Raw genomic sequence first — 17,384 nt, 5'->3', positions numbered from 1 at the left:
TTCCTCCTTACCTCAACAACACAGGAAAGAAGCTGGAAGCAGGAACAATGAGAAGGCCCCTTTGTTATTCAAGCTATTAGAAACAAAAAGAAAAGCGGCCATCAGAGGAAGCCACAGCTGGTAAAATTGTAGGATCACAGAGTGAAAAGTCCTAGAAGTTTGTGGTCCTAGAAGTCCTGGAAGTTTATGGGACTTTGTTTTGAGCAAGGATAAGAAATCGATTTCAGGCCTGGCGCCATGGCTCACACCTGTAATCCCAGCACTTTGGGAGGCCAAGGTGGGCAGATCACTTCAGGTCAGCAGTTTGAGACCAGCCTGGCCAACATGGCAAAACCCTGCCTCTCCTAAAAATATAAAAATCAGCCAGCGTGGTGGCACATGCCTGTAGTCCCAGCTACTCAGGAGGCTGAGGCAGGAGAATCTCCTGAACCCAGGAGGTGGAGATCGCAGTGAGCTGAGTTTGCGCCGCTGCACTTCAGCCTGGGCAACAGAGCAAGACTGTTTAAAAAAAGATAAAAAATAAAAATTGATTTCATTCTTCTGAGAACTGCAACGACATTAAAGTGCCTCCATTCAAAAGCCACATGTTCAGCCATAGACTTACTTTTATGGAGCTGCATGTGAGTGACACACAAAATCAGGAGCTCTGAGTCCTAATTTAGACTTTTATTTAGATTTCCTCAGATTTGGGTTCTAGTTAAACATGGGTCTGTTCTGCGCAGCCCCCTCCCTTGCCATTTATTTTATCTGTTTTTCAGTCTGTTCTATCAGTACCCACAGGCAGGAGAGCAGAAAGGAGAAATGGTAGCCACAGCAGACAAATGGCATGTTTGTTCCACCCAGTGGAACACATGCCCATCACAGATATTACTCATTGGTCTCTCTTTTCTATGAGAGGAACACAGAGCTCCAGGGAACTACTGCCAATTGATCAGAACTCATTTAGCTCATGGACCTATTTGTTCCTTTATGTTCCTGGGAAGAGCACAGGATGCTCTCTATGTACTCATTGACATATTCAGAGAGTAAAGTGTCTCATAGGATGCCTCCAGCGAAGGATAACCAAGAAGGTCTAATACATTTGGCAATCTCAATTTATCCTATAGTGTACTTGGATAGCATTTCCCTTAGCAAAAGTTGCCAGTTTGGTCCTATTTGCTACATAGCCGAAGTGGTTGTTGATTCACTGGTTAATGTGAAAGCTACTGAGGACTGCCTAGGAAATGTATTTGTGTAATATTCATGGATGGGGAGGATCAATCCACTTCCAAGTGATTTGGATTAATTACTGATATTTTCACCTGTGTGGTTAGCAAATTTCAGAATGCAAGTACAGATGATGGCCTCGGCAGGCCAGGCCCCAGGCGAGATGTTGAAGCTCCTCTGGAGTCCCCTCCCATCTCCCTTTTCTGTTTCCCATTTACCTCCGTTATCCAGGGCCCTGTAGATCCTCCAAGACCCCCTACCCAGGTCTTCCTCCCTTGTCCAAGCCGTATTTCTCCATATTACCCTGCTTCTCACCAAGGATTTGCTTACTTAACACATAATACTGTTAAAAGAGAAACTTAGGCACATTAAAATGTTAAAGAGTTGATTCCAGCAAACAGTGATTCACAGGAGGCTCCAGATCACACATGATTCAGGGCACCACTGAGGGGTGGGGAAGCAAGACAAAAAAAACAACAAGAAACAAAGCAAGCATTTGATTGGTTCAAGTGGAAAGTCCCTGATTAGAGGTCAGTGGGCAGTTTGTGATTAGTTAAATTTCTCTAAGTTGGATTTTGGTTTGCTGATGTAGAAACCCAGAATGCTGGGGCTGTTTCAACCTGATGGTCTCCCAATTAATGTGTTTTAGCATTACTCATGACTGATAGAAGCCTAATGTGTTACTCCTCCCAGGGAAAATGGCATTCCTAGGAATAAAGGAACTCAGCTCATCGAGTATGCCTTGTAGAAATTTAGGCACTAACATAGAGAGCCCTCTGGGGCAGAGTGAGAAGGCGCCTGGTGGAGGGCATTATTACTGACACGTGGCCTCTTGGTTTCAGCATGGAAGAATCCTACATTACAGCGACCCATTCATCCTCTTCCTGTTCTTGTTGGCCTTCTCCACTGCCACCATCATGCTGTGCTTCCTGCTCAGCACCTTCTTCTCCAAGGCCAACCTGGCAGCAGCCTGTAGTGGCGTCATCTATTTCACCCTCTACCTGCCGCACATCCTGTGCTTCGCCTGGCAGGACCGCATGACCGCTGAGCTGAAGAAGGCTGTGGTGAGGCCCTTGGGCTGGCCCCTGTCCTGTGACACGTTTCCTCTGAAGGATCTGTAGGAGTCCTAGAAGCCCGGCCTGCCCTCTGAGGAGGTCCACTTTGCCTTTGACATAAGATTAAAAGGTTCATGTAAGGCTAAAAGATACAGGGGCAAAACTGGGAGCAGTCTTCACCCTGAGCGATGGAACAGTGACTCCTCATCACGCCTGCTTGATTAGTCTGCCTTGGGACAGATTAAAAAACCAGTTCAACTCATGGGTCCCTTTGTTTACCCACAAGAGAGAGCCAGCAGCCCATTTCACTTAGCTTTCTTTCCTACTCTTTGAGATGAATCAGAAGGGAGGGAGTTTGTCCCTTTACTGTCTGTCCAAAGAGATGTTTCCATTAATTAAAAGTTTTTGTTTTGCTTCAAAAGAACTTGAATTGGAGTATTTTCGCAAGTATATTTAACATGCTCTACCAGGGCATGCAGAAAGAAGAGCAGAAATGAGACTGTCCACTGAGTCAGGCTCGCTGGCCAGGAGAGGACTCCAGAAAGTGACTTATGATTGCCTGAGAAACTTCTTAGTTCACAATTCCAAGACCCAGACAAAGAGCACTGTCTTTTCTCTAATTGTTTTCAAATGGGCCATTTCCATCCTCTAATCAGCCTCTGGCCCTGAAGGGTGCAGTTCCCCTTGTCGTCCTGAGTCGCCTTGTCTCTGTTCTGTAGAGTCAAGAAGGAACAACCACCTGCCCTCACTGGGGAAAGACAGAAAGTCTGACCTGTCCTCACGACTCACGCTTACTAGGCTTCAGAGGTGTCAAGGCATCTGCCTTTCATTTCTGAGGTTAAATAAGACATCAATTGCTGCCATTTATAGCACCCCATTTTCTAAAATGATCACAATGGATTAGTGGCAAGAAATCCTTATGATTCGGCCTGTGGGCAGAGCTGGGCTATTTTGTAACCCTTGGGTAGGCAGATGGAACTTTGAGGCCATCTTCTTGGATATATAGATCCACTAGGAAGCTATAGGTCTGGCAACTGTGGACTAGGGCTGGGCTGAGAATTATTTCATGTTTTTTGTTAATATATAGTTAGAGAATCTCTTGTTTGCACAAAGACACTCTGAACTCCCCCTAGCCATCTATAGGAAGATTCCTTTGGCCCCTCCTGAGGTGGCCTTACACTGGGACACAGTGGGGACTCTCTTTTGGCCGTCCCCTCTATCTTGAGGGCATCTGGGTGCTGTTGCATTGGATAAAAGGCACTGCTCATTTTCTGTGCCCTCTCTGCGTCACTACAGAGCCTGCTGTCTCCAGTGGCATTTGGGTTTGGCACGGAGTACCTGGTTCGCTTTGAAGAGCAAGGCCTGGGGCTGCAGTGGAGCAACATTGGGAGCAGTCCCACGGAAGGGGACGAATTCAGCTTCCTGCTGTCCATGCAGATGATGCTCCTTGATGCTGCTATCTACGGCTTACTTGCTTGGTACCTTGACCAGGTGTTTCCAGGTAAGCATCCCCTTCTTTAGGGTAAAGGTAATTGAGTTCTTCAGATCCCCAGCCCTCTCCATTCATTTAGTTTAAATTTCATCACTTCTAAAGCTCTTTGTAAGAACCAGCATTTGAAGCTTAAATGTAGAAGTCAAAAATCCACCAGCAAATCCTACTGGCTCTACTTGGGAAACAAATCCAAAATCTGATCTCTTATTACCACCTCCACCACAACCTTCCCAATCCCAGCCTCCTCCTTTCACTATCACCTTACACCAGTTCATTCTCCACACTGTATACAGTGAGATCCTTTCAGAATCAAGTTCATATGGTATCAGCTCTCTCTGTCAAATGCCTCCACTAGCTTTTCCTCTCATTCAAAGTAAAACCCAGTGTCCCAACTCTGGCCTCCAAGATGCTCCATTACCTGACCTCCAACTCTCTTCCTCATCTCACAATTTTCCCTTCTCCCCTGTGTTCCTCTGCCTTAGCCACATTGGCGTCCTTACTGTTAACACACCGGGTGGTTTCCTCTTCAGGGCCTTGCCACCTGCTGTTCTCATGCCAGGAGCACATTTCTCCCAGCACCCCAACCCGCCCCTCATATCTGCAGACTTGCTTCCTTACTTTGTTTAGGCCTCTGTTCAAATGTCACATTCTCACAGGGATCTTTCCAGACTAAAGATATTTACATATCTATAGCTCTGTAAACAACATTCCATCAGGGTTCCTGTCCCCTAGCCCTACTTTATTTTGGGGAACATTCTTCACCATCTGATAGGATGATGCATCTTATGCATGTATTTACTGACTCTCTGCCCTTAGTAGAATATGAGCTGTGAGAGCAGGCATATGGCCTATTTTGTTAACTGTGACAGTCCCAGTGCCCAGAATAGTGCCTGACATTTGGTGGGCACTGAATAAATACCTAATTAATAGGTAGCATGGAAAATCAGCTCCTAAAAATTGGCTGTTTGCACAGTCTTATATTTACTTTGTAGAAAATAAAATTTTCCTTTAAATTAGCATTTTCTGGTAACTAAAGATGCCCCATCTTCATCTGAGTGGTCTCCAAGTCAACTGATGGCCTTCTTGTGCTGTGGCAGCCGTGCCTGGCTCTTGATGCTGTAGCTAAGAGCAGGCAGGGGACGGTGAGGCTGGTCCAGTCCATGGGGAGGGAAAATCTCACAGCTCTCAGATCATCTCAGGACAGACTTTGTTGGCAGAAATAGGTAGGCAGCCGCCCTGAATAGGAGGGAGACCTCTAGGCTGGGTCAGGAGGCCTGGGTTTGCATCCTAGTGGCATGGGTGCATTTGTTTACTAGAGCTGCCATAACAAAGTACCACTAACTGGGCGGCTTAGACAACAGCCATTTATATCTCACAGCTCTGAAGGTTGGAAGTCCAAAATCAAGATGTTAGCAGGGCTATGCTCCCTCTGAAACCTGGAGTTGCTTGGGCACTCCTTGGCTTGTAGATGCGTCCCTCTGATCCTCCGTGTGCACGTGGTATTCTCCCTGTCTTACATGGCCATCTTATAAAGATATCAGCTGGGTTGGATTATGGGCCCACCCTGCTCCCATGTGACCTCATCTCAACTAGTCACATTGGCAGTGACCCTATTCCTAAACAAAGCCACATTATGAGGTACCTGGGGTTAGCACTCTGGTGTCTTTTTTTCTTGATACCACTTCTGACACCAAATGTTTTGGTTTTTTGTTGTTGTTGCTGTTTTTGACACCAACCGATTCTCCTATATTAATGGGTTGTCCACAGATTTAATTCTGACACTATCCAGAATTCACGCAGACTCCACAGGTTCAATCCTACAACACTGGCCCCTCTTCCGATGCCAGCTGGAAATGTGGTGCCCAGGTACCCACACTTTTGCCAAAGTGCTGTACTTGCAATCACAGCTTTATAATGAAGGATATAGCTCAGGAACAGCCACATAGAAGAGAGGCACAGGGCACAGTATAGGGTTGGGGCAGAGCTTCTATGCTCTCTCTAGACACACCACCCTCCTAGCACCTCAAAGTGTTCAGCAACCCAGAGGCTCTTCAAATCTTGTTGTTCAAGAATTTTTATAACCCATCTCTAGCACCCTACTCCCCCACTGGAGGTTGAGGGTTGGAACTGAAAATTCCATTCTTCACATGTGTGGTCTTTCTGGTGACCAGTCCCCAGAAACTGAAGCTGTCTTGGGGCTCTACCCTAAGTCACATTATTAGCATAAACTTAGATGTGGTGGAGGAAGGGGCTCATTATGAATAAAAAAAGACACTCCTTTCTGCCAGGAAATTGCAAGGGTTCTAGGAGATCTGTGCCCTACACAGAAACTGGGGACAAAGACCAAGTATATTTTGTATTATGCCACAGACCTAACATATCTTTTTGGAAGGAGACCAAATTCAACCCACGACAGTGACTTTGAACAAGACACTTGAACTTAGTCTATTTTTTCTATCCTACTAGACTACTAAACTGATGGAAAGAGATATAATAGATGAAAATTAGTTGATTAAAACAGATATTTGTGCATAATTCAAAAGTTTTATTTTAGCCAAGCCAAAGTTTTTGTTTATTTCACAGCTATTTACTGAGCTGCACCTGTGTGTAAGGCTCAGCAGGGCCAGGTTCCGGGAATAGAGTGGTGGAGATAAAGATCCAGTCCTGCCCAGAGGAATATACAGTTCAGTGGCAGCAAAGCCTGTGAAACACATGGCAACTTTTTTAAAAAGCTGAGACCATGATTTTACAAAATCAACATTTCGTAGGCAACAGAACTTTCTAAGAGAACTGGACTAGAAATTTGGGAGTCTTTTTCTTGAAACCCTGATGGATCCAGTAGAATGAGGGGTAGGGATGTAGGGTTAAAAACAGCGACACTAGAATTGGATTACATGTGTTGGAATTCCTACATTTCTGTTTAACTCTCTGTGACCAGGGGCAGATGGCTCAAGCTCAGTGGGCCTTGGTTTCCTTTCTCACAAGAATAAGAATACTACCTACCTCCTGGGGTTGTTTCGAGGTTTAAATTATTTAACACATGGAAAGTACTCACAGCAATGCCTGCCACAGAAAGAACATCCAGTTCATTTAGTGATGATCACCATTATTGTTATCTGACTCCTGGTAAAGGACATGATTTAACTCTGTTGTGAAATGTTTTCTTGGAAAAGTAATGTCAACCAAGATTATTGGTCTTACTGTTGCTTATAACACCCCAAAAACAGGACCGTGTGGATAAAAATATGTTGGAAGGAGTAGTCTTTCTGAAAGCCTATGAAAATCCATGTAATGATAACTATAAATATCTATGGCTACAATTTGAGGTTCAGGTAGATAAATTCTGGATCTTACAGGACTGCAGACTACTTAGACCTTGTCTCTTTATTCGTCTCTATCTTTAGGAGACTACGGAACCCCACTTCCTTGGTACTTTCTTCTGCAAGAGTCGTATTGGCTTGGCGGCGAAGGTGAGTTCTTTAAAAATTAAAACGCAAATCTTAATGTTTGAAGTCAGCTCCTTGGTCTCTGTGCAGGATGTGTATGGGTCACAGAGGCAGCCCTCTATGTAAAGGGTGTGATTCCTGATGAGTCAGCTTCCTCCTGGGGGCTCTGCCCCTCGACGGGCATTGCATCATCTGGGAGCCCACCTTTCACGAGTCGCTGGGCCTGCATGAATGGCTGATCATGGATGAAGCCCTGTGTTCTGAACACCTTGTCCAGTGAACTAAATTGCCCTATTTAAAAAAGGCCAAACCACTTCAGGGTTCAAAGAACTTGTGCAACTTTTCAGTATAAAGCAGAAATCCAGGGAATCATGAAGGAACCTTTGCATTCATCTCCCACTGCCTTCCTCCTGTCTTTTTATTCCTCTCCATCTTTTCAAAATATGAATTAGTTTATTCTCCCAAGATGAAGACTCCTCCTGGGGCTGGGGCAGAGCTGTTGATCTTCAAGGCAATACCTCAGACTCTCCTGGTGTTGATCTTTCTTGAGGTTGGGGAAGAAGGCTGAAAGGACATTTGCCCACAACACATCTTAGGTAAAAGGCATCTTTACCACTAAACCAAACAGGAGGCCTATATAGAGAAAGTTATAGAAGTGGGGAGAAGCACAGACTCTTTTGTGAGGTCTGAGAAAGCAAAGAAATACTCTTGCAGGGGACTCCGCTAGAGCTGGGAGGCTCTGCAAGCAAAGGAAGTACTCTCCCATCTGTTTGTTGCTCACCTACCTGTTCTTTACTTTGTACGATTGGGCCTGGGCCAGGACTTATCCTGTAAGCACTGAAATCGATGTTGTTTTCCTAGGGGATTAGTCTAGGGCCTTTAAAAGGCTTGGCTAGGTTTTTTTTTTTTTCTTTTGTTTTTTGCTTTTGTTTTCACTGGGTCAAACAAACAGCATTTTAACAGCTCAGGATTTTTTTCATTGCATTGATGTATCCATCTTGTCTATCTGTAAACTTGTTAATTGTTTACTATGATAAAATTTTCATATAATAAATGAAAATTGTCAACACAGGGGTATATTCCTAGAATGTTTTTAATGTCAATGAGTAATATCAGGGCTTGTGGGCATTTTTTTTTCTCTGCAATTCCAACAGATACTCTGCCTCTTAAGAATAACAGAAATCATAAGAAAAATATGCTCCTTCAAAAGTGAATCACAAATATATTTGCCAACGGAAGGCAAATATTTTTCACCTGTCTCATAGGCTGGACTGAAATGAATTTCTAAAACTCTTTAAAACCAGGAAAGAGCTGAGTGTCTCCACCCAACCTCCCTCCTTTCACAGATTAAAAAACAAAAAATGGAGCCCAGGAGATATCCAGTGTCTTCCCCTGTTGGTCACTTGGGACAAAATCTGGAACTTGCACATATATTGCCTGGCAAGAAACTCATTCTAGTGATTAAACTCTTTAGAAGGATATTTCCAAAGAACAGTACTAAAGATGGCAGGTCCCTGACCACCAGGCCACTACCTGCTGCTCCAGCATACATCCTGCATGTTTTCAAGGGCAGGGGACAGAGGGCCATTGGGCCCTGGGTAGCTGTTGCATTGAGAAAACTCGGCCTGCTCCTGTATATGCACTCAAGGCCGAGAGTCCTTGGATGCTTGGCAACGGTGGTTTCCTCCTGCCCCTGCCTTCCTCTCTAGCAGACTGACTGGCCCTTCTGCTTCTCTTCCCCTTCCAGGATGTCCTGATATCTTTTTAAACCAAATGCCAAGTTTGCCAAAAAGTGTCTCTGTGTATGTGTGTATGTGTGTATGTGTGTGCAATGCATGTGTTTATACCACAGTTCACAATTTGTCCAGGCTTGTGTTAATACCGTCACTAGGCTCAACCCTGGTGAGCTTGGTATCTTAATCCCAAGATACTTAAATGCTCACCTAGGTGTATTTCTCAGGTGAACCATTTCTCAAGCTGTAGTTTAAGCTGGTTGCGCATCATAGCACTTTAAATAGACTTTTACTCAAGGTTCGCCATGACTTTGGCATGTTTTGGATTGGAGTAAAATGTGTCAGTGGTGGGCTAAAGAAAATTATTTCAAATTCAATTCTTTTTTTTTTTTTTTTTTTTTGAGACGGAGTCTCGCTCTTGTTACCCAGGCTGGAGTGCAATGGCGCGATCTCGGCTCACCGCAACCTCCGCCTCCTGGGTTCAGGCAATTCTCCTGCCTCAGCCTCCTGAGTAGCTGGGATTACAGGCACGCGCCACCGTGCCCAGATAATTTTTTTGTATTAGTAGAGACGGGGTTTCACCATGTTGACCAGGATGGTCTCGATCTCTCGACCTCGTGATCCACCCGCCTCGGCCTCCCAAAGTGCTGGGATTACAGGCTTGAGCCACCGCGCCCGGCCTCAATTCTTTTTTTAATCACAATTTCTGACACTGTGGCCTCCTCCTGGCACGTGGAGAGGAGGTGAAACTCTCCAAGTCAGAAGCTTCTGTTACAAAACTCCCTCTGGGATTGGCAGAGATTGTAAGATCAGGCTTGAGTCCCTCACAGCCCTGAAGCAGGTCAGAGCCTGGCTGGGAAACTTATTTGCTCCCTGTACTTCTCCCCTCCTTTCCTGCCTTTGCTGGTTCTCAGCTCTTGGTGGGAGAGTAACATTGGCTTCTGGTTGGTGCAGGGTGTTCAACTAGAGAAGAAAGAGCCCTGGAAAAGACTGAGCCCGTAACAGAGGAAATGGAGGATCCAGAGCACCCGGGAGGAATACATGGTAAAATCCCAATGAAGAATGCACAGCAGAGGCGAGGAATAGGCTCTAAGCACTGCAGAGGGCCAGAGCAAAACACCTCATGACAAGGGTGGAAAGAAGCCCATGAAACTGACTCTGCTGACAAGAGTTAAACCTGATCCCTTCTCAGAGGTCCATCTGCATGTGTGTGGAATGAATGGTTCAGCCCAGACATTAGCGCATATTTCCTGGAGAAAGCAAATACCAAGCATGTAGTGTGCCTGTGCCCTTGTTAGGCAAATCCCAAGTGAGTTGCACAAATGTGCTGACTTCCGAGGATTTAGCAAGAACAATAACTTTGGTCACTGGGACTTAAAGCGGATATGAGCTATAAGGAAAGACAAAAATAAACGCTTCTGTGTCCAGGGGGAAAGAGACTCCAGGGGAGCTGACTACACTTCACTTGTGGCTTACAAATCTAGAAGACCATTCATTGAAGGCATCAGAAGCCTTTCCTGACAGTGGAAGTTCCCTAATAACCCCTAAACTGATGACCCAGGTTGACAAGTTTTGTTTTCCTGGCTTTTGCTGCCCTCATCCTCTCTTTTGACCCAGTTCTGTATTACTCCCAAGGCTTTTCATTCCCTAAGCATATGCATTTCTCTATGGCCAAAATGCCCTGGGTTTAGAGAGGCAGCACAGCCCCGTACTCTGCCTGCCACTGCAGGAGAGGGTCAGGCCTTTATTCTTCCAGCCCACCCCAGAGGCTATTTCACAAAACAAAAACCAGAGACCTGCAGCCCCTCCCAGAGTTAGACTGCAACACACTGCACCTCCGGGAAGATCCTTCTCCCAGAGTGGAATGTCTAGGCTGAAATTAGGAGGCTAGGGACTGGTTCCAACTCAGTTGCAGGCAAGGCCAGGAGGCACAGATAGAAGAAACAGTGGAATTTCCCCCCCTAGGGAAACAAATGCTTAAAACCACAGTATTAAGATGATAAATTAAGCTGTGCCATATAGGGTGAAATGATGCGGGAGAGATGGGAGGTCAGGGAGAACTGAGATCACGTGGTGAGGGTCTGCACTGGACGGGGCATGGGAGGAGGAAGGAGGGGAGTGGGGTTTGAGGGATGGTGATGGGGAAGCGTGGACTACCCTCCCAGCTAATTGGAAAACTCTGGGAGTTCTGAGAAGCAAGAAATTTTAGTCAAAGTCAACTTAAAGATTCAAGCCAAGGTGACTAGGAGAATGGCGGTCCAGAAAAGGTCATGGGAAGGTCTGAAGGCAGATGTTATTTTGGGAAGATGAAGAACCTAAGCCACTTCCAGAAATTCATGAGGAAATGCCCTGTGGACTGTTGGCAATGAGGGCCTAGGACCAAGGTTGAGCTTGGGGCCAACTCTCCCTATAGGCAGTGAGTGCACTCTGGTGAGCATGGGCTCTAGGTTCAAATCCCAATTCTGCCACTCATGCCTATGTGTCCTTAATAGAACACTTGATGTCTCTGTGTCTAAGGTTCCCTCGGCTATGGAAATGAGCATAATAAATGTCTACACCTTAGGACCATTATCAGAGTGCATTGAGGTAATTTGTGTAAAGCAGTTGAAACAGTGCCTGGCATGTAGGAGGTGCTATATAAATGTTTGATGCTATTATTACTATTATTATTCTGGAGTCTTCCTTAGAACTGTGATAGCTGAAGCCATGGAGGCAGATGGTGTTACAGGCAGAAGAAAATGACCTGGAGAAAGAGCCCTGGGACTGTGTACATGAGGCATTGTGTTTACATCATGTTCATTTTTTTCCTCCAAGACTCCTTCTTTGAACGTGAGCATCCAGGGTGGGTTGCTGGGGTATGTGTGAAGAATCTGGTGAAGACTTTTGAACCCTATGGCCGGCCTGCCGTGGACCGTCTGAATATCACCTTCTACGAGAACCAGATCACCGCGTTCCTCGGCCACAATGGAGCAGGGAAAACCACCACTTTGTGAGTCTTCCAGCAGAGACGCTGGCTGCCATGCTAGCCTGTCATTTCCTGGCTTAGTCTTTCCCTGTCAGCGGCTGTCTACTCTTTCCCACAAAGTTTAGTGACAAATACTTGTGGCCCCAAAAATGTGTAAAAGCTTTCTGCAGTATTCGAAGCTCACTCATATGTATTCTCTTGAGGGGGAGGTAGAATAAGTTTATTGCCTCTTTTGTGTGCCGGGGAAGTGGACATTCATTCAGAGAGCTGAAGTGACTTTTCTGAGGCCACCAAGTTGTCATGGCTCAGTGAGGGCAAAAGCCAGGCACACAGCTGCCTCTTGTTTCTCACACCTTGAGTCTTTTCCCCTGTTCCAGCAGTCCATGGTGATGACCAATTTATGCCCATTGTCATCACATGCATGGGAGCTGTAGCGTCCTGCTATTTCCTTTTTTTTGAGACAGTATCTCATTCTGTTACCCAGGCTGGAGTGCAGTGGCACAATCTCGGCTCACTGCAACCTCCTCCTCCCAGGTTCAAGCAATTCTCCCACCTCAGCCTCCCGAGTAGCTGGGACCACAGGCACATACCACCACGCCCAGCTAAGTTTTGTATTTTTTAGTAAAGACAGGGTTCCAACATTTTGGCCAGGCTGGTCTCGAACTCCTGACCTCAAGTGGTCCACCCACCTCAGCCTTCCAAAGTGCTGGGATTACAGGTGTGAGCCACCATGCCAGGTCGAGTCCTGCTATTTTCAAGGAACATTCCTTTTTCTGCCAATAGTTAGGCAGTCTTCAATATCAGCTGATGAGGGTTAGTGGTAGTTCTGGAGAAAGTGAAAAAAAAAATCAGTCTCTAGAGGGGCCTGTGGCGTAACTGTCTGGCAACAGAAGGTCAGGGCAGGGAAGGCAAAGGGCTCTGCGTGGACCTCTCAGCTCCACAGGCGCACCACTCTCCTCCAAGGGACCCGAGCGCCATCTGCTGAGAGGAGAACACAGCCTGCCCCGGTTTCCCAAGGAGCAGCAGACACAGACCTCGCAGCGGGCAGCGAACCCACGTGACACAGTCTTCAAGTCCTTTGGAGAGCCCCAGGAAGGAACAGCAGCATGTACACCCTGTGATGGAATGTTCTCTAGGGCGGTTCAGTGTGAATGGAATGTGGGGCCGGTGCCATTCTATTTGGTTCTGTTTCCCTCTAGTGGTTGATCCATGGAGATTTCAGCTTCTCCGTCAGGACAAGTTCAGATAGCCTGAGATGGTATCAGAACTCAGGGACAGAGCTGGGTGTGGCGGCCCTGCATCCATCTGATTTCTCCCCCTGCTAACTGATATGGTCAGAGAGCTGGAAACAATGTCCAGGACCCCAGGGCTCCGAAAAGGCAAACAATTACTTCATCGGCTGCTCACATGCAACTTCCCCGGGGGTTAAAACAATGTTTAATACTAATAGTAATAATATTTTTGAGTTTTACTTTATGCTGGCTCTGTTCTAATGTTCTAAGTGTATTAACTCATTTAACCTTTACAACAACCCAAGGACATGGGAGTCATAGTTACCATTTTACCAAAAAAAAGAAAAAGAAAAAAAGCCCACCATTGCTCTTGGGCTTTTTATGTTTTGGATTCAAAGCTGATATTGGTGGTGGTAATTCCCATGCCTGGCTTCAATCAGTTAATCAACAAAAGCCTAGGAGTGCTTGGGATTCTTTCTCGCCTTTCATCAAGACCTTACCCAGGCTTTGTGATGGTAACACCTGGCTTTTCAATATCCATGACTGCTCACCCAGGAGGCAAAGCCTTGAGCCATGCACCAAATGCTTTTTATTGATCCTTTTCAACACTGGGCTCCGTGATGGCTGAGCTGGGGGCACCTGTGACTGCATGTGAAGTTCCGAGGCTGGGAATCCCAGAGGCCCTTGGCATTGGCCTGGGAGCACCAAGAAATAAGTAGAAGCAGAGAAGGATGGTAGAGGTTGCCCTCTGCATTAGGGCCTGGATGTTCACGCTGGTGCTGAGCCCTGTGTGGGAATCTGTTGGACCCCACAGCTAATAGTGGTTTGGGTTTGACTGACAGCCCCAGGCAGGAATCCCAGTGAGAGTTCTCACTGACCCTGGTGTGGGGGCGGCCCTCCTAAGGCAAGTTCCTAAAGGCCATCTCTTCTGCCACTGACTCCTGTGTTCCGCAGGTCCATCTTGACGGGTCTGTTGCCACCAACATCTGGGACTGTGCTCATTGGGGGAAGGGACATTGAAACCAGCCTGAATGCAATCCGGCAGAGCCTTGGCATGTGTCCACAGCACAACATCCTGTTCCACCAGTAAGTGAGACAGGAACTGAGACCTCCCCATCCCCTCTCCTCACCTCTGCCCTTTGCACACTTTTCTAGAGCCCAGCTCAGGGCCTGGGCACAGGTGGAAATACTCTTATTTGGTTTCCCCTATGTTTAAGGTCCTTTGTCCTACTTGCAATGAGCATTGTCCCTCAGAACATGGGACTCTGCCTCTGCTGCTCAGAGCTGAGGGCTCCCCACTCAGAAGGGTGAGGCTGCCTTCGTTCTGACACAGCAGCTGATCCCCGAGCCCCTTGTGCAGCCCTGAAGTACTTCCTCTCAGGGACCAAAGACAGGAGAACCATTGTTCCTTTTTCCTGTTTAAGCCATGGCATGAAAGGTGAACTTTTCAGGGGACTTTTTAGTTACTTTTTTTTCCAATAAGATATTTTTATTTCTTATGTAAGAAGCTATGCATAGTCATTGTCAAAGAAAAAGAGGAAGGTAAGGAGGGAGAAAGGGAGGGAGAGAAGGAAGGAAGGAAGGAAGGAAGGAAGGAAGAAGGAAGGAAGGAAATACAGGTAAACAAAACATTGAAAATAAAAGTCACCTGTAATTTCATGCTCAGAGATAACCACTGGGTTAACACATTGGTATATAGTTTTTTAGAACTTTCTCCTATACATATATAGATAGATAAACACATATACTTTAAAATCATAAAGAATAATAAAACTGTGCATACAAATTTTAAATCTGCCATTTTTTTCAAAAAAGGATTGCTTTTTTATACATGAGATATAATGAACATCTTTCATGTCGCTACATATTCATTACATATTCTTCTATAAAATAATATTTAATATTTACAGACTATTCCATCTTATGAATGAACTATGTAAGCCATCCTCTTATTAGATATTTAAACAGGGTCTGTTATTTTTGTTTTGTATCATAAACACCACCGCAGTGAGCATCTTGATTGCTAAATCAAGAGTACTTGTCCTCAGTTGTTTCTGTGAGATCAGCTGCTGGAAGTGGAAGAACTGAGCCGCCATTGCTTTTCTTGTTGTCCCATCTCCTAGCCTCACGGTGGCTGAGCACATACTGTTCTATGCCCAGCTGAAAGGGAAGTCCTGGGAGGAGGCCCAGCTGGAGATGGAGGCCATGTTGGAGGACACGGGCCTCCACCACAAGCGGAATGAAGAGGCTCAGGACCTATCAGGTGCTTGGTGATGGATGGAGACAGGGCCAGAGATGGCAAATCCATGACTTCCCAGTGCACCCAGGAGGCGGGGGAGGCTTGGAGCAGGAGAGCTCCTAAGGGCGGGAACACCTCTGTAAAGTTAGCCCACCGAAGAGCAGCCCCCAGATCATTTCCCCTGCAGAACACTGTCTCACAGCAGCCTGGGTTTTATTTATCCTGAGGTTGACATGTTTGAACAGTCTTCCAAGGGTCTGATCCGAGGAGGCGAGGGTTGCCCTTTCTGTGTTTACAAAGCCTGAACAGTATTAGGGCTTCGAACGCTATAAATATCTAAGGAGGCAGCATCAAACGGCTGCTGGATTGAGGTATCCCCAAGATGCCACTGGCCCTGAGCCTTTCTCTTCTCCACCCTCCACAGCCCCTTGACTCTCCCGTCCTCCTTGTGCCTCCAGGTGGCATGCAGAGAAAGCTGTCAGTCGCCATTGCCTTTGTGGGAGATGCCAAGGTGGTGGTTCTGGATGAACCCACTTCTGGGGTGGACCCTTATTCGAGACGCTCGATCTGGGACCTGCTCCTGAAGTATCGCTCAGGTAACGGCCACTGCTTAGTGTCCTGGGCTCCCACTGTGGCCTTACTTGTGGTCCCCACTCTCTCACTTGGCATTTCACAACTGAGTACAGGTACCACCATGACTACACTCAAAAGGGGCTTTATCACTGACTTGGTGAATCTAAGTTCCAGCTAAAGCCTCCTGAGATTTTTTCAAATATAGACAGGGAATCATTGATGAGGCAGCCTACTTCCCAAAATATTTTAGAAAATTCTCTTGACCTGCAGCCCTTCTGTCTGGAATAATGGATGCCACTCTAGGTGAAAGTCCCCTCTGACCACAGGGACTCAGGTTACCTGCAAACATACCTAGAAGCTCCATAGCTGTAGGATGACCACTCAGGATGAGCGTGAGGGTGACATGCTGGGCATTCAGTGCTCCAGAGGATGGCCGCAGATGGAAGCGGCTCATTTGCCATGGCACCTCTAAGACAAGGGGCTCGGATAGGAAAAGACATTAGGCAGAGCTGAGAGCCCATAGAGGTGAGAGCGAGGTTCAACCCTGTGGTCGAGCCAGAGCTTACCCCCTCTCGACTCACACAGCATTGTCCCATGCCTTTCTCTGAGGGTTTGCCATCCTGGAATCCTCATTGCTGTTTTCTTTTAATGACATCTCCAGTTAGTGAGAGTATGTATGTGTGTGTTCTTTATGAAAATTATAAATGCAGAACTTAATGATCCAGAAAATACATATGAAATTCACTAGACACATGATACATGAGCCCCAAATATAGGATTTATTTGAATCAGATCCTATGCCAGATACAGAGACACTGTGTGTGGCAATGCTTTACAGTATGTAGGATGCTATGAAATGTTAGTTGTTATTATTGTCCTAATATCCTGAAATTTGCTGCTGAATTAGCCCCCTTGGATTTATTTTTCATTAACTCCTGATTTTTGCAACTATATAGCCAGGAGATTTCTGTACACCCTTTACCAACCATGCCCAACCCAGGGCAGACCTGGTGATTACTTTGCCCTGGTCCCTACCTTGCAGGCAGAACCATCATCATGTCCACTCACCACATGGATGAGGCTGACCTCCTTGGAGACCGCATCGCCATCATTGCCCAGGGAAGGCTCTACTGCTCGGGCACCCCGCTCTTCCTGAAGAACTGCTTTGGCACGGGCTTGTACTTAACCTTGGTGCGCAAAATGAAAAACATCCAGAGCCAAAGAAGAGGCAGTGAGGTAGGTGTCTGCCCAGGGAAGGACCTTGGCCTGGGTGAGAAGGAGCACACAGCACGGGGCTGCCACTCCGGACATGGCTGCTCACACAGGCTCGCACCATCAGAATCAGTATCTTTGTTCCGGGACCATTTGCAGGATATTTCGATGAACACATTCTGAAGCCTCCTCCTACAGAGATGGTTTAGCCAAAATGAAACAACTAGCTTT

General features: G+C 46.3%; 2 protein-coding genes across 5 annotated transcripts in view; one reads left to right on the top strand and one right to left on the bottom strand.

Moving 5' to 3' along the window:
- The window catches only part of LOC135272661 (neuroblastoma breakpoint family member 4-like), a 387,040-nt gene that overhangs the window by 278,916 nt on the left and 90,740 nt on the right, over nucleotides 1–17,384 (bottom strand). The gene's annotated exons all lie outside the window — the stretch shown is intronic.
- Nucleotides 1–17,384, top strand: part of ABCA4 (ATP binding cassette subfamily A member 4) — a 131,916-nt gene that overhangs the window by 63,724 nt on the left and 50,808 nt on the right. For both annotated transcript variants that reach the window (XM_064371132.1, XM_064371133.1), the window contains exons 15-23: nucleotides 2,049–2,270; nucleotides 3,558–3,762; nucleotides 7,158–7,223; nucleotides 9,887–9,976; nucleotides 11,747–11,921; nucleotides 14,084–14,215; nucleotides 15,253–15,392; nucleotides 15,827–15,964; nucleotides 16,984–17,177. In XM_064371132.1, the coding sequence (XP_064227202.1) occupies nucleotides 2,049–2,270; nucleotides 3,558–3,762; nucleotides 7,158–7,223; nucleotides 9,887–9,976; nucleotides 11,747–11,921; nucleotides 14,084–14,215; nucleotides 15,253–15,392; nucleotides 15,827–15,964; nucleotides 16,984–17,177 (1,362 nt within the window). The remainder of the gene's footprint in view (nucleotides 1–2,048; nucleotides 2,271–3,557; nucleotides 3,763–7,157; nucleotides 7,224–9,886; nucleotides 9,977–11,746; nucleotides 11,922–14,083; nucleotides 14,216–15,252; nucleotides 15,393–15,826; nucleotides 15,965–16,983; nucleotides 17,178–17,384) is intronic.

Source organism: Aotus nancymaae, unplaced genomic scaffold (assembly GCF_030222135.1).
Source record: "Aotus nancymaae isolate 86718 unplaced genomic scaffold, 86718_ANA_hifiasm-v0.15.2.pri h1tg000122l, whole genome shotgun sequence".
NCBI lineage: Eukaryota > Metazoa > Chordata > Mammalia > Primates > Aotidae > Aotus > Aotus nancymaae.
Note: the sequence above shows the minus strand (reverse complement) of the source record. Positions and strands in the feature narration are given on the sequence as shown.